Source organism: Pseudophryne corroboree, chromosome 9 (genome assembly GCF_028390025.1).
Source record: "Pseudophryne corroboree isolate aPseCor3 chromosome 9, aPseCor3.hap2, whole genome shotgun sequence".
Lineage (NCBI taxonomy): Eukaryota > Metazoa > Chordata > Amphibia > Anura > Myobatrachidae > Pseudophryne > Pseudophryne corroboree.
Window position 1 is genome coordinate 38,139,496 of NC_086452.1, and position 25,602 is coordinate 38,165,097.

At 45.8% G+C, this 25,602-nt stretch overlaps 1 protein-coding gene across 3 annotated transcripts in view; it reads left to right on the forward strand.

The window, feature by feature from the left end:
• ITGB3BP (integrin subunit beta 3 binding protein) overlaps positions 1–13,096 on the forward strand; it is a 71,285-nt gene extending 58,189 nt beyond the window's left edge. The window contains exons 6-9 of one of the 3 annotated variants that reach the window (XM_063939195.1): positions 1,546–1,639; positions 3,651–3,696; positions 12,055–12,094; positions 12,188–13,096. In XM_063939195.1, coding sequence (XP_063795265.1) covers positions 1,546–1,639; positions 3,651–3,694 — 138 coding nt within the window. In that variant the 3' untranslated portion in view covers positions 3,695–3,696; positions 12,055–12,094; positions 12,188–13,096. Of the gene's footprint in view, positions 1–1,545; positions 1,640–3,650; positions 3,697–3,793; positions 3,813–8,669; positions 8,866–12,054; positions 12,095–12,187 lie in introns of those variants that run through there. The other 2 variants (XM_063939196.1, XM_063939197.1) reach the window with 2 other exon arrangements.
• Positions 13,097–25,602: the final 12,506 nt, after the last annotated feature.

Here is a 25,602-nt window from a genome sequence, read left to right on the forward strand (position 1 = left end):
GGTTGACTGGTACTTTATCTCTCTCCACTTTATCACTGTTCAAGGCATACATCAGCACCTCTGTACACACACACACACACCCCTCCCCCCACCCCCCACCCCATCCTCAACGGGACAACCATCTGTGTATGTATATTTATATATGTGTGTGTGTGTAATAAATTATTTTCATTTTAAATATAGAATTGTCTATATATTTGAACTTTTGTAAATGATTTGGGGGCACATTTATCATTGTATATTTGTGGCTATATATAGCCACAGTTGTTATGTATCCCCCAAATATAAGAAGGAGGGGCTGCAACAGGTACAGATGGGTCCACAGTTATCTTGGCTAGTTTGCTGCACCTAGGCACAACATGGTTTATTAACATAAACCCTTCATCTATTATTCTCAGCTGCAATACAATACAGAGAACAATACAGCAGGGTATTAAGTCATTACAGCAGGGGATTAAGTCTGACTGCCCAGTCTCAGTTAATTCTATTAAAGGTCAAGATAAACATGGACCCATCTGTATCTCCGATACCCGCTGCGATCCCTCCATTCCCAAAGCAACTGCATCCCCCATAGGTTTCTATGGAGTATATGATGTATTCCCAATATTGGCTACCGCAATCTGAAGATAGCTGTAGCCTGTGGGCTACTCACCACATTTGTAGCCGGAAGAGGGTTCCTCCGGAACCCTCCCCAGAAGTGTCCTCTGTGTTTGTGGGTTCTTAACTGACCACGCATGCACAGACCCCCGGTACCACGCATGCACAGACCCTCCTTTCGGAGCCCTTGTCCCTGTGGGTCCTGGGTGATACATCAGCCCGACGAGACCGCATATTGCAACGCGATTCTGGGCGGTAAGGTCCCGCCCAGATCGCATTGAATATGCGACCTCTGATAAATCGCCCCCCCTTGACCTTTAGATGTCATTCATGTAATGCGCTGACCTTGTTCTTTAGGCGTTCTCTTTCTTAGAACTTTTTATTTTGGAGGGGGGGATGGGGTTTGACAGAAATTAACGATTTTCATTTTATTAAATATATTGACCGATTGAAAGCCATTGTGACTATGTCGGTAAGATGTCGGTAAGCCGTATCTATACTTCTGAGACTGTTGTTCCTAAGATCAGCACCATATTCTCCGCAATAACAAGTGATACATTTTATAATACCCTAAAGATCTTATTGCACTAATAAGGTAATTAGACATTTATGACGCTGCTCATACTTTATTTATATCTTCCAGGGAAGATTGAGCAATATTTATTCCCCTGAAATATTTGACCTATCCAAATCCATTTGTTTTAATGTTTGCCTCCTCTTTTATAGGCCATATAAAAACACAGAAAATGTACGCTGCATAAGGTGTAAATCCTATATTAAGTGCACGGTACCCTGGTATTCTTCTGACTTATAATTAAAGTGGGTGAGGGGGGGGGCTACAGGGGGAATAAACTGCGGTAGTTTATATATGAGGTTCCCGGCTGGCCACAGTAATTGTACTTCTGTGACTGTTATCAATGCCACTGACCGATATTTTACCTTTTCCAGGCTTTAGAGGGCAGCAGAGAGCTGGGAACTGTCACTGGAAGCCATCAGCCGGCACTAGATCTACAGACTGAGATGCAGAGAGCGAAAGTTCTGAGTAAGGGAAATAAGCCCTCTATAATTCACTAGATCCCTATCCTCTCCCTGCGAGCTGGACGCACTTGTACGGAAAGAAAATGCCAGATAATCAGGAGTCAGCCGCCTGTGTATTATTGGGAACTGGCATTAGCAGCACTGTCGGGAGAATATATAGAGTTTCAGAAGCAAAGACCTACGGCCGCTTCTGTCCGGCTTCGGAGCGGGGTAAAGGGCACCTTGCTCTGTAGATTGCTAGGTTTCCTATCTGTGTATGTTATGGGGACCAGTGGTTTTGGGGGATACACACAGACTTCATATGGTGTGTTCACGTCACTCCCTAAGCTCCCAATTCACACTTGTGACTCTCTAGGGCGAGTTTAATCCCTTTTCAGAATTCCACGGGTTTTCTTGCTGGAAAACATCACAGTTTTAATACCTCCTTGTGCCATGGGCTGTAATGGTGCCGAATTGCCCATTGATGTTGAGAGTGGCTATATAGGCCACATGGTCCACCTAGCTTCACATCTTATTTATGGTTGATTACCAGCGTATTAATTAATTTTAATGTTCCAAGTTAGTTTCGATACAAGCGGGAGCCTTATATCACAATCCCATATGAGGGTCGCTGTCTTAATAACTATTAGTGCTTTAAATACAGAACGTTGGAGAATTTTCTGCGGTTTTATCCCCTTCACCCCTGTCCTTAGAGCTATAGAGCCACACGCGTCTTACCTAAACCTTGTGTCCACTATTAATTGTGAGCTTGTCTCTTATACCCAGGGAAATGTTGCTGGTTCCTAATAAACAGGCTACACCTTGCTTAGTAGGTTCTCATCCTCGGTCCTCAAGTACCTCCAACAGTTCATGTTTTCCAGGTCACCCAGCAGGTGCACAGGTGTATTCATTACTCACTGACACATTATAAAAGACCCACAGGTGGAGCAAATTATTTCGCTTGTCCTGTGAGGAGACCTGGAAAACATGAACTGTTGGGAGTACTTGAGGACCGCGGTTGAGAACCACTGGGTTAAACCATTAAAGAGCGCAAATAATGGTGACCATCAGGGGTACTGTCACTGACATGTACGTTGGACGTCTGGACATGAGAGGGTAGCAGTTGATTTACCGACGGTCGTAATCCCGACCGCCATTGACTGACAGTCAAAATATCGACATTCATTATGCCATGTTCAAAATACCGACATGTCAAAATGGCGACATGCGTTTTTAAGGAACTTTTGCCCCAAAACAGACTTGTTCGTACTTTACCATCTCAGTGGACCTGGAGGGGGAATATAATAGTGTGCCGGGCACGGCGAGGCACCGTGCACGAGGCATGGCGAGGGGACACGGTACACTTAGACAGTGTCAATGTCGACATTGACACACAAAATCTCCCAGAAAAACTTGTGTCGGCATTTTGAACACGTCGGCATAATGAATGTCGGTATTTTGACCGTGTCAGTATTTGGACTGTCGGTCAATGGCCGTCGGTATTGTGTCCGTCGGTAAATCATACTGAACTCGTCTGAGATTAATGGGTGGATATATAGGCAGCTACACGCAGGTATTTATAATTACAGCGGATAACGTTCTCCATAGGTCTTCTCATTATGGATGCGCTATATCTTGTAATTAGCCCACATTTTAGAGTATCCCCACCCCACACCCACAGGCACACAAAGGACCCTTCTAACCAGACTGTCATGTAATGCCGAGGATTTGGGGGGGAACGTGTGGGAAATTCTACATTTCTGTGTCGAATCGAGAGTGGAAATGTTCATGTGGATTTGATTCGGCTTGTTAAGGAAAAGTCGCTGGATGTTTGGAGGTCACGGAGATTTCTCGGACAGCAGAACATCCCTATGTAAGAATAGTATAGGCTTCGGTATATTTCCTATACACAGCGCAGGTCCAAAATCCAAAAACAGTTTAGCTTGTGTTGTGCAGATTATTAATTTTGTGACATTTATGATTAGGAAAACAGATTAATTTCAGGCATTAATTATAATAAATGTTTTATATTTTAGTATGTGAAGTTAGAAAACTGAAAATGCAGCCGAGTACTAGCTAATGGTAAGTATAAGCCAATGCTGTGTTATTACACTGTATAGTGACTTATAGACACTGCAATTATCCGGTGGTGTTGCTAAACTAAATTGTGAATGTGCAGGAAGTGCCGTTTATAACCACCCATGCAAGGCAAAGCCACCGGCGAGCGCTAGATACCAACCTTCACAACGTTCTGTGGTTCCGGTTTTATATGTGAAAACGTTGCGTCAGATTTGGTGCCTGTCCTGTGACAGCCTGGGGCCGCGGGGGGTGTTCAACATTGTAATAGGAAAAATTTGCTATAAAAACCTCTAAAATTAAAATAATAATGGGGTTTATTCGTTTATTTTCTTAAACCCAGCAACCCCTCTTCCCCTCTAGTTCTCACATGTGTTTTCTACCCTCCAGCTGCATAGTGTGATCTCTCATTATACAATTAATGTGTCTGTAGCATAATCCCCCCTCTCCTGTAAGTTATATACAGTATAGTGCTTTTATAAGGCTCTGCTTCAATACTGGCCAGATAAAGCTTATTAAAGTGACGTTGTGCTGAAACCAGTAGTAGAGCCCTTCTTCAGGAGTCAAATGACATCTATTATGGGCAGAGCTTCTCTGGTCTTCCATAAACATGAGAGTAAGCAAAGAAAGGAGATTATGATAACCGTCTTATCGTTACGTTGTGGCTGATTGATAGTTATCAAGTAGTATGAGATCAAAATCTTACATCCTGGATGACCATATTTGAACCAACTGTAAAATAGAAAAAAAAATTATAATGTTTTAATAATTTTCAATCGTAAAATAGAAAAATCATTTGAGTGTAGCAAACGTAGATATAACACTGTGATCATACCGTGAGACCAACACTAAGCCAATCTCAGGTCATCTTTAGCCTGTCCAATCAGGTGTGTGTGTGGGGGGGGGGGGACGGACAGCTGTGCACCTGATTGGATGCAACAGGGGGGATAAACTCCAATCTGAAAGGTTAGCAAAAGTTAAGGGTTTTAATAAATCACTGACTTGCTACCTTCATTAAAAACAGGCTGACCATCTTCGTGAAGACCTGGCCACAAGGGGGTGCTGTTCCATTAAAGTCTGTAGATGATTTTTAATTTTCCAGATCGTAGCCTTAAAAAACAAATGCTGGAGAATACACCGTACTAAGGAGAAACATAAAGAGACCATAAACGCTACACATACTGTATACGGTTATATTTCCATTTTAATGTATGCTGCTTTTATGTAAGGAAATCAATGCAAACGAACACAACTTTTTTTGAATGTTCCGTTCCATGCAGTACTCTCACATGTGCTTATTTAAATACATTGGCCTAAAAATGTAAGGGAAAAAAAAGCTATAATAAAAGTAAAAGTATCTTGTTCAAGCAAACCCCCTCCTGTGTGATCGGCTAGTTCAGGAAGCCTCCACTGGACCCTGCACTTATTTAGTTGCTCCGAACTCTTGTCTAGTCTGTTTATTTCAGGTTGGGAGTCTTGCACTAAATGGGGAAATCTCTTTTCGTCTTAAAATACTTTCCTCCTGTGTATACAAGCGTCCTGCTGGCGTCACCTGCTGATCTACCCTGCGGAGCCTAGAAAGTCAGCTCACTTCCTTTCTTGAACCAGTTCCTCAAAGTGCATCTGTTGCCTATACCAGTGGATTCCAACCTTTTTTTGGATCACGGCGCCCTAGAATATCAGAATTTTTTTCACGGCACCCCTAGGCCAAAAATTTCTTAGAGAAATTTAGAAAGAAATATTACATTAAGTAGATCGCGTTTATAGGTCATCCTTAGGGTCAGTTGTGTGGTGAGGGACAAGACTTGCTTCTGTTTGACCACATATTTTATGACTGGCAGCCACCAGCACTGGTTTTGCCTATTATATTGACCATGAATAATTTGAATTGGTCCTGGACCACCAACCCAGGGCACCCCTGCAAGTGTCCCGAGGCACCCCAGGGAGCCACGGCACACAGTTTGGGAACCTCTGTCTATACGCTAGGGAGGCAGACGTTTTGTACGTGGAGCCCATATTCATTCAGATGAAGCCTAACAATCCACTAGGACATAGTGACGTTACTGCCTGATCCATGCGTGTCATCATTAGTGCTAGTTAAATAAATGCGGGAGAGCCGCAGCCAGGCTTTCATTGTCCTCCAGGCTTGCATTGTTCTCAGTAACTTGGCTGATGAGCAGTGGCTCGTAATAGTCATCTTAAAATGGTCCAAACACTAAGAATACCAAAAATGACCTTAAATGGTCCAAACTCGCATCTTGTCCCTTTGTGTAATTACTGGGTGTAGGGGTGTACAGGACCCGTGAATGGGGGGCGGTGATTCCCATGGCTGAGGGCAGAGTGTGTGGATGTAGAACCAGACTTGTTTAGTTGCCAGGGTTCCCAGATCCCTGCTGTCTATACGTTCACTGGGCCTGAAACATGTTTGTAAGTAAAGCAAAAAAAAGCAGGTAACTTTGTGCCTGGAACGAAACATGTTGCCATGCAAGGAGAATAAATTTATATTTTTTCTGTGCAGGGTAAATACCGGCTGCTTTTGCATGTAGCCCACAAATGTCAAGACAGCTTTATTTTTAAACTGCAAGTTAGATTTCAGTTTGAACACACCCCACCATCATATCTAACTCTCTCTGCACATGTTACATCTGCCCCACCTGCAGGGCAACATGGTTTTGCTCAGGTGCTTGCTTTTCTGCTTTACTTACAAACATGACTCTGCAAAGGGAATGAAGCCTGAACGATACAACAACAGATGCTGCTATTTCCGTACGAAGACTGGCATTAGAAGGCTTTGCGTCGGTATGTGGCGGCCCATCCGCGGGAATCTTAATAGTGTATTTAATAAAAATAAAATGTACAAATAATGAGAAATAATTTTTGTATTTTTTGTTTGGTCTTTCATTTTAAGGGGTATATTCAATTAAAGTCGGATCCATTCCAAAATGTCTTTGTCGGAATGGATCCGACAACCCCTATTCAATCCCATCTTAATTCGACTTTTTTGAGCCGCGGGGGGACAGCCGGTGGGCATACAGGGAAGATCAGAGCTACAGTAGCGCTGCAGCTGGATGTCACTCAGCCGTCCGACCTCACGGGAGCTTCCACCCGCCTCCAGCAGCGTGCTGGAGCCGGGTGGAAGCTGCCGTGAGGTCGGGTGGCTGAGTGACATCCAGCTGCAGCGCTACTGTAGCTCTGATCTTCCCTGTATGCCCGCCGGCTGTCCCCCCGTATCCCTGCGGCTCTCCCCCCCCCCCCCCTCCCCCCCCCCCCTCCTCCTCTGGGTCCGCATCTCAGTCCGACATCTTTTTGATGTCGGACTGAGATGGTCGAAAAGGGGGCCAAAACCGACACAAGCACGTGGATCGGCAGCTATTCCGCCGATCCACGTGCTTTTCGACATGTCGAATTCATCGACTTGTCCAAAAATTTAGGGATATATTGAATAGGTCGAATCAGGATTCGACCTTAAAAAAGTCGAAAACTGCCGTCTTTTCGACAGATGTCAGTTTTCGACTTCAATTGAATATACCCCCAAGTCCAAAAATTATTTATTAAATTAACACACTATCTAATTTTGTATATAGTTTAATATACATAGAATAATAGTTTTGATTACCAAAAAAAGAAAACAAACAAAAAACACAACAGAAACAAAAAAACTTGTTCCCATTTACATGTATACTGCCAAATTTAAATCGGTCTCACAAATAGTGATTCTGGTTTCTGTGTTGTCGTGCTTATAAACAGCTACGTAAACTTTACCTGCTGGGCCGCTGGTCTCCTCCAAGGTGTTGTATGTGAATGGGGCCCCCCGCTGAGCCAATCCTCTGCTTATTGTGATGCGGCCGGCTGCTATTTCCTGCATATACTCAGCACTTGTTGAGAACTGCTGTGTGCTCCTGACTATGCGCATGGTAGGAGCTGCAAGGATCAACCGGGGATCCGTGATTTAGCAGCCGTTAAGATGGAGTTATAACCTGCTCCAGAGACAAGTGCAGGGCATTCATCATGACCCCTGAGCAGCATAACCTTGCCCGGGAGAGTCAGGCAGACGCAGTATTTAGAGGAACCGGCCGCTGTCAGTCGCAGCCTTGTTGCAGAAAACTTATGGAAAAAGAATTTGGACACAGCTGCAACTTTTGTCGATTCCAGCACTTTAAACAAAATTCAATATTTATTTCCATTTGCTTCGTTTTCAAGAACCGGCCCAGAATTTACGACTCCTGGGCGACAAGAAATGTGCTCCGGAGCCAATTCTGTCTTGCCATTTAACTCTTTGCAGGCACGGCCGAATTAAAAGGCTACGCTGTTTGGTGTGCGGATACGTATGTAATCTGCACATCGCTGTAGTGTCATTGCAATTAGTACTTACACTAAGCTTGACACTGGGGGTCATTCCGAGTTGATCGCTCGCTAGCAGTTTTTAGCAGCCGTGCAAACGCTATGCCGCCACCTACTGGGAGTGTATTTTAGCTTAGCAGAAGTGCGAACGTTTTTATCGCAGAGCGCCTGCAAAACATATTTGTGTAGTTTCAGAGTAGCTCAAAACCTCTTCAGCGCTTCAGACTATTCAGTTCCGGATTTGACGTCATACACCCGCCCAGCATTCGCCCAGCCACGCCTGCATTTTCCCTGGCACGCCTGCGTTTTTCCGAACACTCCCTGAAAACGGTCAGTTGCCACCCAGAAACGCCCTCTTCCTGTCAATCACTTTGCGGCAACCAGTGCGACTGAAATGCATTGCTAGACCCTGTGCAAAACTGCATCGTTCATTGTGCCCGTACGTCGCGCGTGCGCATTGCACCGCATGCGCAGAACTGCCGTTTTTTTAGTTTGATTGCTGCGCTGCGAACAAATGCAGCTAGCGATCAACTCGGAATGACCACCACAGTTAATTAACTTTATCCAATTATTCGCAGTCTGTATGTCAAACAAACTATAGGTTATTCCAGAAAAACTTCTGCGTCCCTGTGTTTCAGGGCACAATGCGCCATCATCAGGACACGCCCTGGAACTCCGTGACCACTGGCTGCTTGCGATCCAACGTGCCTCATCCGTTTCCTGCGCTCGTAAGAATAGTTGCTGCCATTGGACCTTCAGACGTAACTGTTACATAGTTGTGCGCAGGCACAATACCATTTAAATGAAAAAGCATTGGTTGGAAAGAATAGCGCCCTCTAGTGTAGCCTTAATGGATCCAAAGGTAAGTGCTAGACCCAAGGATAACACTCTCCAAAATTCAAGCGTACCAGAAAGATATGGTTCAACAGTTTATCAGTAGGTTTTTCATTTTCACAGGGGATCATATTCTTTATGTTCGCCTACAGGATTTCATAACATAAATGTAATACAAAACAATATATTGTAATACTGTTTGAATTGATTATAGATGCTTACGTGCCGACGGCCATACCTAAAAGTGACCAAGACTTTCCAAACACCTTAGAAAATAAAACACACAATTCAAACCAGTGTGGAACTTTAAACAATAATTACAGCCGTACCAGAATAATAGAAAATAGTTGATCTTGCCAACAAATGTAATGCGTACCAAACGTCTATTTAGAATGTGCTCATCTGGTGTCTCGTAAGATGAAACCCTGGTTCCTAGTTTCCCGCAGAATTAATATGCACCAGGAAAGAAGGAATTCCTGATCGCTTGATACGTTTGAACAAATTTTATTTGCATATGACCTAAAACGGACATGAGTGCCTGTACATTTAACAATATAAAATTCAGCTTATCCGTAGAACCAGTCTCGTTTCTTTAAAATCCAAGAGGGATGTGTGCAGGTCAACCAATAAACCCCAATACCATTGCCTTTAAGCCAGGCTTCCTTTGCAGCTAGATCTGCCTATTGACCCCTTCTGTTGGATGGCAAATTTCTATAGGTCCCAATGGCAAACGCAGGATTTCTAGAGGGGGGTTTCCAAATGCAGTACACAATCTACCACTCTGCGGAAGATTAGAGCAAGTGCGGGAGTCTGGGGGAGCGGTAGAAGAACCTAGTAAAGACCCTGGACATTAATGTATACTGTATGGAATACAGTAATAATATTTAACACTATAGATGGTCTATAGTATAGGCTGTATCACACATTTAAATAATATAAATAAGTGGTCAGGAAAAAGATTAAACATGCCATAATAAATAAATATTACAAACATAATAGAACCGGTCCTGCACTTTTTAAGCACACATTCTCCCACCTTCTTCCTTCTTCCTGGTAGCTAATCTCTTGTCCAGCGTACTGATTGAGGATTCACACAGCAAACTTGGTAGAAGAAGATACTACCACTGGGCATGTGCAGCAGCTCTGCTCTGTCCCTTAAACTGCATTATGTGGGGGTAGCTCTAGTTATCGTATTTATATACCATTGCTATTGTTTTCATAATTTGAGCCACTTGCCAAGAAGAGGGGGGTTTCCGGGCAACCGGAACACCCCCCCCCCCCTCCCCTGCGTTTGCCAATGGGTCCATACCCAACAGCCCCCCTCCCCCCCATGCAGAAATGGGTCGCTTAGTAAACAAGCCATTTGATGAGGGCACATGTACTTTATATACGCCAGTGTGCGTGACCAGTCCACCCTAAAGCAAGAACAAACGGGACAGATTTTCTGATGAGAAAAGTGTCTGAGGATGCATAAGGTGATGGGAAAATCCCAGCGAGCCGCCCTGGCGTTTTGCCTGCTCACAGGCACTTTTGGATGTGGTTTTTACATGATTACTTTGGATTAGTTCTGCTGAAAAAATGTTAAACCCGTGACCGTTCTGTGGCTCGCTGGAGTCAGAATGTCACATTATCGTCACATGGCAAGGCATGAAATTTATTTACTTAACTTGAACAAGCTTTCCTTAAAACAACTTAATAGAGAACATCGCTGCATGAATGGCGGCCATTATGCTGGGGCCAGTACATCATTATCTTGTACAAGCAGCAGAGACAGGAGCATTGTCTGCCCATGACCGCCATTTACTGTAAACAAAATGTTTTCCAAACAGAAAATAAGCAGCTGCCAGATACGCTGGTCCGCTTGTTCCTGATGTCTGGTGATGGAGGAGGAGGGTGCACTAAGTCTCCACCGGTGATCTCCGCTTCATAGCACCTACAGTGTCCCCTAGTGTAAAGTGTGGGTTTTATTTATAGGATAGCTTCACAGGTTTAGGAATTACACAGTCACAAATATAAGGGTACACCGGGTTTGCGTATGGGGATAAGCGAGCACACTATACAGTGGGTATGGAGGTGGTTAAAAGGAGGTAAGGCTCCTGTCTCTTCTTCCTGGCAGCTGCTCTCTGGTCCAGTGCACTGGTTGAGGACTCTGATCCACACACAGCACACTTGGTAGAAGAAGATGCTACCACTGGGCACGTGCAGCAGCTCCGCTCTGTCCCTTACATTGCATGTTTTGGTGGCGGTTCAAATAATCGTATTATATACGGTTGCTATTGTGGTCCTAATTTGAGCCGCTGGCCGAGAGAAGAGGGGTTTCTGGGCAACCAGAACCCCCCTTCCCCCGCTTTTGCGTATGATTATCTTTATTAAATAATAAAAATGAAAAAATTACATTCTATTTCCAAAGTGGAAGGGTGTAGTGCAGACAAGGGTGCATTGCGGAGGGGTGACCTCCAGCCAGGATGCCCGTTACCTTTACTCACCCCCGTATCGTGGTTATGTAGGTGTATCTTTTGCATCAACATTAAGGTGGTATAAGTGCGCCCCCTGATGACAATAATGTACTGATAAGGGTGGTCCGGCAGGAGATGCGTACAGCTCCGAGGTTTCCGGTCTTTAGGTCGACCGCTCATAGGTCGATACTCATTAGGTCGACCACTATTTGACGACATGCATTAGATCGACATGGTCACCTGTTCATACTTTGATCCACGTGGACTACGACTGGGAATAGTAACCTGTGCCGAGTGCAGCAGTAGTGGAGCGAGGCACCGTGCCCAAAGCGCCATGCGAGGGGACACGGTGCACTAATTGGGGTTCCTGGTCACTTTACGAAGAAGACGACACCAAAAAATATATAAAAAACTCATGTCGACCTTTTTCCATGCCAACCTAATGACAGTATCGACCTAGTCACTGTCGACCAATAGTGGTCGATCTAATGACTGTCGACCTAGTTACTGTCGATCCTAATATCCGCACCCCAGCTTGGAATAGGGATGAGTATACACACTAGTTCCGTGCAGGTCCATCGGCCCGTATGGCCACTTTAGCTGGGTGCCTATGGTTACATATATAGGAGATTACGAGGAGGTGACCCACAGGCTACACCATTCTGTTAAGTGTTTCCCTTGTTTGTTTTTAATTGGCATCATTTGTTCTCCTTTGTTTTGTTTTATACATTAGATGGTCTCTTATTCTGCCTGTTGAGATGTCCGTCTTTCAGGTAAGATGGACATTTATACAGGAGAGAAGCATATTTGTAATGTAAGATTGTAGTAAACACCTTTGAGCAATGAGCTTTTCTTTTATCTTTCAGGATCCAGCGATTCTCCGCGATGAGCTGCAGTATTGCAATTCCAGTCTGTAAAAGTGCTGTTTTGAATAAAGATGGACCGTAACCTGCTCTTTCTGCCGCAGATCCCCGTACATAGGGGGTCATTCCGAGTTGATCGCAGCCAGCAACTTTTTGCTGCTGCTGCGATCAACTAGTCCACGCCTATGGGGGAGTGTATTTTAGCTTAGCAGGGCTGCGATCGCTTATGCAGCCCTGCTGAGCTTAAAAAATTTCAAGCACAAGTAGACCAGCCCTGGACATACTTACCTTGTGCGACGATCTTAGCGATGCAGGAGCCAGCTTTGACGTCAGATATCCGCCCTCCGTTCTTCTGGACACGCCTGCGTTTTCCAATCCACTCCCCGAAAATGGCTGGAAACGCTGTGGAGACGCCCAGGTCCGCCTTCTTCCTGTCTATCTTCTTTGCTGTCTGCGACCGCTTCCTTCTCAAGACGCGACGTAACCGCCGGGCAACGTCGCGCACTGCGGCTGCCGCGCATGCGCATTCTGCACCCGTTCGCACCGCAGCGAGAAACCGCTGCGTGCGAACGGGTCGGAATGACCCCCATAAGCTCTGCTAGCGCACGTTACTTGTGTTCCCTGCTGGGCTCCATCATTGTATTGTGAGACGGTGATTGAAGGGGGGAAAGCGGATTGTGTTAATGTGATCGCATTGGGGAAGTCCATTCTTAGGGTAAACCCGTCTGCAGCCCGTTGTCTAACTAGGAACCATCAACATCCCTTACGCACAGCCCAGCTAATGTTCCCAAGCCCCAACTAATATAGAAATATGAGGTTAGGGTTCCTCATGTGCTGCTGATACTAGTTTTACCTGTGTGCAGGTGCCATGACTTTAGTCTGTGTATACATAATAATACAGTTCACACATCATAGAGTGTTGGCCAATTTTTATTTATGTGCGTTCTATTTATGACCAAATCGAACACCATTTTGTACATTAATATGCAATTACAAAAAAATAATAAACTTTACATTTCAAGGTATGGAATATTCAACATGTGGCCTCCCCAGCTGCTGTGGAACTACACATGCCAGCAAGCCCTGGGTTTTTTTTTCAATTAGGGCATGCAAAATCTGTGGCAGGGCATGCTGGGATGTCTAGTTCCACATATGAGGCGACCCTTGTATACAGGTGTGTTTGGTGGATTCTGGGTCCGGGATTGCATTCCCATTACAATATATGGAAGAAGGGCATTTATCTTACAGGTAGGTGGTTACTAGGTAGAGATGAACCGGAGGATCAGGTGACCAAAGGAGACAGGAAATATTAATGTAACCAGCCAATCGGCTTATCCCAGCAAGCAGGACATTTACTGCAAAGTACGCATGGTGTAGTGCAGGCATTCCAAACCTCTGTCCTCGCTCAAGCACACTAACAGGCCAGGTTTACTGATATCCATGGTCGAGCACAGGTGAATTAATTAGTACCTCATTTATTTTAATTTACCCATCTGTGCTGAAATATGGATATCACGAAAACCTGCACTGTAAAGCTAGGTACACACTATACAATTATTGGCCCGATTTGCCAATAATTGGAAAACGACCAAAATTATTGTATATAGTGTTCGAACGATCGTGTCAGCGTTTCGCCGATAATTAAGGAAAATCTTGCCCACACACACACACGAACAATCGATTTTCCAGTCTATCGTCCCAAACCAAAAATATCTGCCACAGTCTCTCGATATCTAGCAGTGTGTGTGCGTTCTCAATAATCTGCCCATGTTTTCTTGTCACTATGTCATCCACCGTGTGGGTGAATATATGCAAATGCTCTGTGACGTGGCACAAAATTGGTAACTGAAAAAAAAAACTTCCGGGGGGTGTAGCTCAGATATTGGTGCCTACAATTTCCAAAAAAAATTGTCCGATTGTCGCGCCGACCCCAAAAAAATCTGACAGTGCGTACCTAGCTGAAGTATGCATTGAGGACCGAGGTTGGGAATGCTTGGTGTAGTGGTTAGCATTGCTGCCTCACAGCACGGACATCATGAGTGCTATTGCTTATAGGTATCTCTGAGTAATAAAGCAAAATAATGTTCTGAATAAATACTTTACTGAAGTTAAGTGTAAAAGACCTTACTTTAAACTTCCTGAAATGTGAGCGATATAAATGGGTAATATACACACGGAGGTAAATGTAATAGCCAGCATCTTGCAGTCATTGGAACTCTTCTCTGACGGTAGCATCGGATAGTATCCCCAGGAACTCCTCTCTGACGGTAGCATCGGATAGTAGCCCGAGGAACTCCTCTCTGACGGTAGCATCGGATAGTATCCCCAGGAACTCCTCTCTGACGGTAGCATCGGATAGTAGCCCCAGGAACTCCTCTCTGACGGTAGCATCGGATAGTAGCCCCAGGAACTCCTCTCTGACGGTAGCATCGGATCCTAGCCCCAGGAACTCCTCTCTGACGGTAGCATCGGATAGTAGCCCCAGGAACTCCTCTCTGACGGTAGCATCGGATAGTAGCCCCAGGAACTGCTCTCTGACGGTAGCATCGGATAGTAGCCCGAGGAACTCCTCTCTGACGGTAGCATCGGATAGTAGCCTCAGGAACTCCTCTCTGACGGTAGCATCCAATAGTAGCCCCAGGAACTCCTCTCTGACTGTAGCATCGGACAGTATCCCTAGGAACTCCTCTCTGACGGTAGCATCGGACAGTATCCCTAGGAACTCCTCTCTGACGGTAGCATCGGATAGTAGCCCCAGGAACTCCTCTCTGACGGTAGCATCCGATAGTAGCCCCAGGAACTCCTCTCTGACTGTAGCATCGGACAGTATCCCTAGGAACTCCTCTCTGACGGTAGCATCGGACAGTATCCCTAGGAACTCCTCTCTGACGGTAGCATCGGATAGTAGCCCCAGGAACTGCTCTCTGATGGTAGCATCGGATAGTAGCCCGAGGAACTCCTCTCTGACGGCAGCATCGGATAGTAGCCCGAGGAACTCCTCTCTGACGGTAGCATCGGATAGTAGCCTCAGGAACTCCTCTCTGACTGTAGCATCGGACAGTATCCCTAGGAACTCCTCTCTGACGGTAGCATCGGATAGTAGCCCGAGGAACTCCTCTCTGACTGTAGCATCGGATAGTAGCCCCAGGAACTCCTCTCTGACGGTAGCATCGGATAGTAGCCCCAGGAACTCCTCTTTGACGGTAGCATCGGATAGTAGCCCCAGGAACTCCTCTCTGACGGTAGCATCGGATAGTAGCCCCAGGAACTCCTCTCTGACGGTAGCATCGGATCCTAGCCCCAGGAACTCCTCTCTGATGGCAGCATCGGATCCTAGCCCCAGGAACGCCAAGTTTCAGCGAACACACACGGATATAGAAGTAATGTGCAGGCCCAACAGTACAAGTAACACCGTAAGTATAAATGTAACCCACAGTAAGCTGATAACATAAATATAGCGTACGGGGCATCAACAATAAAAACGGAAAATTAAAACACAATAGATAGGGGGGAGTCCTATAAGCAGACCTCCGGAGACTCAGTGGGGACTGAGGCCATCTATCCCAAAGTATATAAAATTCTGTAAAATATTCCTACCGGTATGTACAGAACGCTCATGATCTATGTTGTAATTAAGTGCCCACCATTTTTAAATTTCTCTAACGTCCTAAGTGGATGCTGGGGACTCCGTCAGGACCATGGGGAATAGCGGCTCCGCAGGAGACAGGGCACAAAAATAAAGCTTTAGGATCAGGTGGTGTGTACTGGCTCCTCCCCCTATGACCCTCCTCCAAGCCTCAGTTAGGTTTTTGTGCCCGTCCGAGCAGGGTGCAATCTAGGTGGCTCTCTTAAAGAGCTGCTTAGAAAAAGTTTTTTTTAGGTTTTTTATTTTCAGTGAGTCCTGCTGGCAACAGGCTCACTGCATCGAGGGACTTAGGGGAGAGAATTTCAACTCACCTGCGTGCAGGATGGATTGGATTCTTAGGCTACTGGACACCATTAGCTCCAGAGGGAGTCGGAACACAGGTCTCACCCTGGGGTTCGTCCCGGAGCCGCGCCGCCGACCCCCCTTACAGATGCTGAAGATTGAAGGTCCGGAAACAGGCGGCAGAAGGCTCTTCAGTCTTCATGAAGGTAGCGCACAGCACTGCAGCTGTGCGCCATTGTTGTCACACACTTCACACCAAGCGGTCACGGAGGGTGCAGGGCGCTGCTGGGGGCGCCCTGGGCAGCAATATTTTATTACCTTAAGGCAAAAGAATACATCACATATAGCCATTAAGGCTATATGTATGTATTTAACCCATGCCAATTATCTAAATCCACGGGAGGAAAGCCTGCCGAAATAGGGGGCGGGGCTTATTCTCCTCAGCACACAGCGCCATTTTCCTGCTCAGCTCCGCTGTGAGGAAGGCTCCCAGGACTCTCCCCTGCACTGCACTACAGAAACAGGGTAAAACAGAGAGGGGGGCATTTTTTGGCGATATACTGGATATATTTAAGCTGCTATAAGGAACAACACTTATATAAGGTTGTTCCCATATATATTATAGCGCTTGGGTGTGTGCTGGCAAACTCTCCCTCTGTCTCCCCAAAGGGCTAGTGGGGTCCTGTCTTCGATAAGAGCATTCCCTGTGTGTCTGCTGTGTGTCGGTACGTGTGTGTCGACATGTATGAGGACGATGTTGTCGTGGAGGCAGAGCAATTGCCGATAATGGTGATGTCACCCCCCAGGGAGTCGACACCGGAATGGATGGCTTTGTTTATGGAATTACGTGATAATGTCAGCACATTACAAAAATCAGTTGACGACATGAGACGGCCGGCAAACCAGTTAGTACCTGCCCAGGCGTCTCAGACACCGTCAGGGGCTGTAAAGCGCCCTTTACCTCAGTCGGTCGACACAGACACTGAATCTAGTGTCGACGGTGATGAAACAAACGTATTTTCAAGTAGGGCCACACGTTATATGATCACGGCAATGAAGGAGGCTTTGCATATCTCTGATGCTGCAAGTACCACAAAAAGGGGTATTATGTGGGGGGTGAAAAAACTACCTGTAGTTTTTCCTGAATCAGAGGAATTAAATGATGTATGTGATGAAGCGTGGTTTAACCCAGATAGAAAAATGCTAATTTCAAAAAAGTTATTAGCATTATACCCTTTCCCGCCAGAGGTTAGGGCGCGCTGGGAAACACCCCCTAGGGTGGATAAGGCGCTCACACGCTTATCAAAACAAGTGGCGTTACCGTCTCCGGATACGGCCGCCCTCAAGGATCCAGCAGATAGGAGACTGGAAACTACCCTAAAAAGTATATACACACATACTGGTGTTATACTGCGACCGGCCATCGCCTCAGCCTGGATGTGCAGTGCTGGGGTCGTCTGGTTGGATTCCCTGACTGAAAATATTGATACCCTGGATAGGGACAGTATTTTATTGACTATAGAGCAATTAAAGGATGCTTTCCTTTATATGCGAGATGCGCAGAGAGATATTTGCACTCTGGCATCGAGAGTAAATGCGATGTCCATATCTGCCAGAAGGAGTCTATGGACGCGACAGTGGTCAGGTGATGCGGATTCCAAACGACATATGGAAGTATTGCCGTATAAAGGGGAGGAATTATTTGGCGTCGGTCTTTCGGATCTGGTGGCCACGGCAACTGCCGGAAAATCCACCTTTTTACCTCAGACCCCCTCCCAACAGAAAAAGACACCGTCTTTTCAGCCGCAGTCCTTTCGGTCCTATAAGAACAAGCGGACAAAAGGACAGTCATATCTGCCTAGGGGCAGAGGAAGGGGTAAGAGAGGGCAGCAAGCAGCCCCTGCCCAGGAACAGAAGCCCTCCCAGGGTTCTGCAAAGCCCTCAGCATGACGCTGGGGCCTTACAAGCGGACTCAGGAACGGTGGGGGGTCGACTCAAGAATTTCAGCGCACAGTGGGCTTGCTCACAGGTGGACCCCTGGATTCTGCAGGTAGTATCTCAGGGTTACAGGTTGGAATTCGAGAAGTCTCCCCCTCGCCGGTTCCTAAAGTCTGCTTTGCCAACGTCTCCCTCAGACAGGGCGACGGTATTGGAAGCCATTCACAAGCTGTTTGCTCAGCAGGTGATAGTCAAGGTACCCCTCCTACAACAGGGAAAGGGGTATTACTCCACGCTATTTGTGGTACCGAAGCCGGACGGCTCGGTAAGACCTATTCTAAATCTGAAATCTTTGAACCTGTACATACAAAAATTCAAGTTCAAGATGGAGTCACTCAGAGCAGTGATAGCGAATCTGGAAGAAGGGGACTTTATGGTGTCCCTGGACATAAAGGATGCTTACCTGCATGTCCCAATTTGCCCTTCACATCAAGGGTACCTCAGGTTCGTGGTGCAAAACTGTCATTATCAGTTTCAGACGCTGCCGTTTGGATTGTCCACGGCACCTCGGGTCTTTACCAAGGTAATGGCCGAAATGATGATTCTTCTGCGAAGAAGAGGCGTATTAATTATCCCTTACTTGGATGATCTCCTGATAAGGGCAAGGTCCAGAGAACAGCTGGAGGACGGAGTAGCACTAACCCAAGTAGTGCTGCAACAACACGGGTGGATTCTGAATTTTCCAAAATCTCAGTTGACCCCGACAACACGTCTGCTGTTCCTGGGAATGATTCTGGACACGGTTCAGAAAAAGGTGTTTCTTCCGGAGGAGAAAGCCAGGGAGTTATCCGAACTTGTCAGGAACCTCCTAAAACCAGGGACAGTGTCTGTACATCAATGCACAAGAGTCCTGGGAAAGATGGTGGCTTCTTACGAAGCGATTCCATTCGGCAGATTCCACGCACGAACTTTTCAGTGGGATCTGCTGGACAAATGGTCCGGATCGCATCTGCAGATGCATCAGCGGATAACCTTATCGCCACGGACAAGGGTGTCTCTTCTGTGGTGGTTGCAGAGTGCTCATCTGTTAGAGGGCCGCAGATTCGGCATACAGGACTGGGTCCTGGTGACCACGGATGCCAGTCTGAGAGGCTGGGGAGCGGTCACACAAGGAAGAAACTTCCAGGGAGTATGGTCAAGCCTGGAGATGTCTCTTCACATAAATATACTGGAGCTAAGAGCGATTTACAATGCTCTAAGTCTGGCAAAACCCCTGCTTCAGGGTCAGCCGGTGTTGATCCAGTCGGACAACATCACGGCAGTCGCCCACGTAAACAGACAGGGCGACACAAGAAGCAGGACAGCAATGGCAGAAGCTGCAAGGATTCTTCGCTGGGCGGAAGATCATGTGATAGCACTGTCAGCAGTATTCATTCCGGGAGTGGACAACTGGGAAGCAGACTTCCTCAGCAGACACGATCTACACCCGGGAGAGTGGGGACTTCATCCAGAAGTCTTCCACATGATTGTGAACCGTTGGGAAAAACCAATGGTGGATATGATGGCGTCCCACCTCAACAAAAAACTGGACAGGTATTGCGCCAGGTCAAGAGATCCTCAGGCAATAGCTGTGGACGCGCTGGTAACACCGTGGGTGTTCCAGTCAGTGTATGTGTTCCCTCCTCTGCCTCTCATACCAAAAGTACTGAGAATTATACGGCAGAAGGGAGTAAGAACGATACTAGTGGCTCCGGATTGGCCAAGAAGAACTTGGTACCCGGAACTTCAAGAGATGCTCACGGAGGATCCGTGGCCTCTACCTCTAAGACGGGACCTGCTTCAGCAGGGACCGTGTCTATTCCAAGACTTACCGCGGCTGCGTTTGACGGCATGGCGGTTGAACGCCGAATTCTAAAGGAAAAAGGCATTCCGGAAGAGGTCATTCCTACACTGGTAAAAGCCAGGAAGGAGGTGACTGCACAACATTATCACCGCATTTGGAGAAAATATGTTGCGTGGTGTGAGGCCAGGAAGGCCCCCACGGAGGAATTTCAACTGGGTCGATTCCTACATTTCCTGCAAACAGGATTGTCTATGGGCCTCAAATTGGGGTCCATTAAGGTTCAAATTTCGGCCCTGTCGATTTTCTTCCAGAAAGAATTGGCTTCAGTTCCTGAAGTCCAGACCTTTGTAAAAGGAGTACTACATATACAGCCCCCGGTTGTGCCCCCAGTGGCACCGTGGGATCTTAATGTAGTCTTGGATTTTCTCAAATCCCATTGGTTTGAGCCGCTCAAATCGGTGGAGCTGAAGTATCTCACATGGAAAGTAACCATGCTACTGGCCCTGGCTTCCGCCAGGAGAGTATCAGAATTGGCGGCTTTATCATATAAGAGCCCATATCTGATTTTCCATACGGACAGGGCAGAACTGCGGACGCGTCCTCATTTTCTGCCTAATGTGGTGTCAGCGTTTCACCTGAACCAGCCTATTGTGGTGCCTGCGGCTACTAACGAGTTGGAGGATTCCAAGTTGTTGGACGTGGTCCGGGCATTGAAAATATATATTTCAAGAACGGCGGGAGTCAGAAAGTCTGACTCACTGCTTATATTGTATGCACCCAACAAGATGGGTGCTCCTGCTTCTAAGCAGACGATTGCTCGTTGGATTTGTAGCACAATTCAACTTGCACATTCTGTGGCAGGCTTGCCACAACCTAAATCTGTCAAGGCCCATTCCACAAGGAAAGTGGGCTCATCCTGGGCGGCTGCCCGGGGAGTCTCGGCATTACAACTCTGCCGAGCTGCTACTTGGTCAGGGGCAAATACGTTTGCAAAATTCTACAAATTTGATACCCTGGCTGAGGAGGACCTTGAGTTCTCTCATTCGGTGCTGCAGAGTCATCCGCACTCTCCCGCCCGTTTGGGAGCTTTGGTATAATCCCCATGGTCCTGACGGAGTCCCCAGCATCCACTTAGGACGTTAGAGAAAATAAGAATTTACTTACCGATAATTCTATTTCTCGTAGTCCGTAGTGGATGCTGGGCGCCCATCCCAAGTGCGGATTGTCTGCAATACTTGTACATAGTTATTGTTACAAAAAAATCGGGTTGTTATTTGTTGTGAGCCGTCTGTTCAGAGGCTCCTACGTTTGTCATACTGTTAACTGGGTTCAGATCACAAGTTATACGGTGTGATTGGTGTGGCTGGTATGAGTCTTACCCGGGGTTCAATATCCTTCCTTATTGTGTACGCTCGTCCGGGCACAGTATCCTAACTGAGGCTTGGAGGAGGGTCATAGGGGGAGGAGCCAGTACACACCACCTGATCCTAAAGCTTTATTTTTGTGCCCTGTCTCCTGCGGAGCCGCTATTCCCCATGGTCCTGACGGAGTCCCCAGCATCCACTACGGACTACGAGAAATAGAATTATCGGTAAGTAGATTCTTATTATCCATATAGTCTGTAGCACATCAGGCAAAAACCTGGTATGTGTGGGCAGGCCCAATGGCATAACTAAATCGTGATGTTAAAAAATGTCAATATCGAGCAGAGTTTCCCAGCAGACCTGTCTGTGAAACATGTTGCAACCACAAAATGAGTAAGACTTTTCACATTGTATTTTAGGCTTTTTTTTATTGCTTGTCCCTAATGTTTTTTATATATACATCTACATTATTTTTTACGACTGTATATTATGCCAATATATATAGTTTGTTTTTTGGGGTGGGGGGGGGGGGGGGGGTTTGTCTATAAATTGTGAAGCATATTGAATTTATTGTGTGTCCATTATAAGAGTTAATGTATCTCCGGGACACCGATATTATATATACACTGCTCAAAAAAATAAAGGGAACACTAAAATAACACATCCTAGATCTGAATGAATGAAATATTCTTATTAAATACTATGTTCTTTACATAGTTGAATGTGCCGACAACAAAATCACACAAAAATTATCAATGGAAATCAAATTTATTAACCCATGGAGGTCTGGATTTGGAGTCACCCTCAAAATTAAAGTGGAAAAACACACTACAGGCTGATCCAACTTTGATGTAATGTCCTTAAAACAAGTCAAAATGAGGCTCAGTAGTGTGTGTGGCCTCCACGTGCCTGAATGACCTCCTTACATTGCCTGGGCATGCTCCTGATGAGGTGGCGGATGGTCTCCTGAGGGATCTCCTCCCAGACCTGGACTAAAGCATCCGACAACTCCTGGACAGTCTGTGGTGCAACGTAGCGTTGGTGGATGGAGCGAGACATGATGTCCCAGATGTGCTCAATTGGATTCAGGTCTGGGAAATGGGCGGGCCAGTCCATAGCATCAATGCCTTCGTCTTGCAGGAACTGCTGACACACTCCAGCCACATGAGGTCTAGCATTGTCTTGCATTAGGAGGACCCAGGGCCAACCGCACCAGCATATGGTCTCAGAAGGGGTCTGAGGATCTCGTCTCGGTACCTGATGGCAGTCAGGCTACCTCTGGCGAGCACATGAAGGGCTGTGCGGCTCCCCAAATAAATGCCACCCCACACCATTACTGACCCACTGCTAAACCGGTCATGCTGGAGGATGTTGCAGGCAGCAGACCGTTCTCCTTGGCGTCTCCAGACTCTGTCACATGTGCTCAGTGAGAACCTGCTTTCATCTGTGAAGAGCACAGGGTGCCAGTGGCGAATTTGCCAATGTTGGTGTTCTCTGGCAAATTCCAAACGTCCTGCACGGTGTTGGGCTGTAAGCACAACCCCCACCTGTGAACGTCGGGCCCTCATACCACCCTCATGGAGTCTGTTTCTGATCGTTTGAGTAGACACATGCACATTTGTGGCTTGCTGGAGGTCATTTTGCAGGCCTCTGGCAGTGCTTCTCCTGTTCCTCCTTGCACAAAGGCGGAGGTAGCGGTCCTGCTGCTGGGTTGTTGGCCTCCTCCACGTCTCCTGATGTACTGGCCTGACTCCTGGTAGCGCCTCCATGCTCTGGACACTACGCTGACAGACACAGCAAACCACCTTGCCACAGCTCGCATTGATGTGCCATCCTGGATGAGCTGCACTACCTGAGCCACTTGTGTGGGTTGTAGGGAGGTCATACAGGCACGTGGAGGCCACACACACTACTGAGACTCATTTTGACTTGTTTTAAGGACATTACATCAAAGTTGGATCAGCCTGTAGTGTGTTTTTCCACTTTAGTTTTGAGGGTGACTCCAAATCCAGACCTCCATGTGTTAATAAATTTGATTTCCATTGATCATTTTTGTGTGATTTTGTTGTCAGCACATCCAACTATGTAAAGAACAAAGTATTTAATAAGAATATTTCATTCATTCAGATCTAGGATGTGTTATTTTAGTGTTCCCTTTATTTTTTTGAGCAGTGTATATTTTTTCAATTATTTTAATAAAACCACTTGGTATTTATGGAATGGAAATTCTCTTATTTATAAATAGCTCATTATTGAGTATGGTTAATTGCCCAACAAGAATACTACTGTAGAATTGTCTATTAGTGGTCTTACAATACCCTAGTTAGCGTCAGAGAAATAACCTATTACTACAGAAATTAGGTGGGGTTGTTGGGAAGCCCCTATTTTTCTCTTTGGCTGAAACTAAGCTGAATTCTACCATTACTTTAGGTGCCAGTCTCTAACCTTTCTGTGTTACATCCCAGAGCCTGGCATTTATGACCGTTAGTGGAAGCATGAGTACAGAAGGTTCGAAATCTATAGAAGGAGGAGCTAGGACTAAACTCTATAAACTCAAATTAAATCAAAACACTTTTTAGAAACAGGTGGTCAATTTTAGACCTCGTAAGAAAGCCATAAGTTCTCCAAACTGAGCGTGCTCAGCTCGGACAAATCGTCATTGAACGAAAGGGGAACATCTTGATCCAGACCCTCTCCTCCCCCAAATAGATCATGAGTACACTGCCAAACCTAGGAGGCCTGATGCAACAATGACGCTTGACCCCCACCCCCAAACAGGCGTTTAGAGAAAGACAGAAAGCAGGGGGAAGTATCAGAGCAATCGCCCAGCCAATCAATCAAATGCTCTGGTTTACAGCGTGCAATCTTCGGTCATTTCCTGCAAAGCTTTATAGGGTACAAGGAAAAATTTGCAAACGATAGATTGCTGCAAAGTGCCCCTGCCACCGCTCTGGGGGTAGTTCACGGAGAACTGACTTTCCCCCTATCTCCGTTTCAGCATATTACCAAAGATAATCCCATCTGTCCTGCCAAATAAATTCCCTCGTCTTGGGCAAGACCGAAAAACGTTATTCCCAATTAAACTGATGCACGACGAAACAAACGGGCCTAGTCAGCGAGGTGAAACCCACTCCCAGATCGAATATCATTCCGCATGACACCTTATATATAAACATATTACAGAGAATGTTTTCCAATGTAAGAAATAGATGCTACTTCGCTCCAAAGCAAAACTATAACCTGGCACTGTGCCAAAGAGCTTGCAATCAATACTTAAAAAAAAAAAAAAGAACGGATTGAATTGCAAAAATAATAACTTCTCTTTTAATTTGTCACAAATAATTAAACGTGTTTGTAATAACCTTTAATGATGCACAAACGTGAGAGCGGGGGGGGGGGGGGGGGGGGGAATAACTCCGATCAAGCTGACGTGAGACCGCGCTGACGAGACGCTCGCCGATGTTGAAAAGACAGATACATTTCTGCCTCGCCAGTTATTACAGATATCCAGGTGCTAGGTATGTGCTGATGACAACAGAATTGAAAAGAAAGACAGTAATAATTCTGACTGGTTTTCACTGCCGGAGATATTGATTATTTGTGTGTGGTGAGAGATTTGGAAAATTCAATTAAAGAAGTTGTGCAAAGGTTTCATAAATTTTCCCTCTGCAGCGTGTACACAGACATTGATGCGTATTAAATCAATGCAGCACTTCACAATATATTTCCTTTGAAGCATAAAAATAAATAACATTTAAACAGTTCTGCTTACTACAGAAACAAATTTTATTTTCTATGAAGCATTTAGTCATGCGATATCACCGAGTCCTCCGCGTTCGGCAGCTGCAACAAATTTTATAGACGTTCCCCTCAGAGACACATCTTGTGTACTATGAATTTTTAAATGAGCGAATGTTAAAGATGGGATGTCAGCAGTATAAAAATTGATCAGTTAAAAGATAAAGGCATAAGTAAAGAGATTTGTATGGGAGCCCTAATAGGTTTTATTAAATAAAAATACTATAAAAGGCAGGTAATGAATAGACTGGAGGATTTTAACTGAGGCTGAAGCGGAAAAAAAATAATTCTGGCGCAGTTAGACGGAGATTGGATTTATATTACCCGGGATTTTTTATGCCCCCTGTTTATTTATTTATTTTTTAAGATCTGCAAATGTAACACAAATTAGGAAGTGAAGAGTTCTGGGATACCAGAGATATTGCGCCAATACGGTACAGTCGCTGCGAGCAGGCAAATATTGGCTTATGGTCATTACCGCGGCTGCTTGGATATTACCGGCTTAAAATTGCTAATAAATATAAATCTGCAAAGAGAAGTTTGGTTT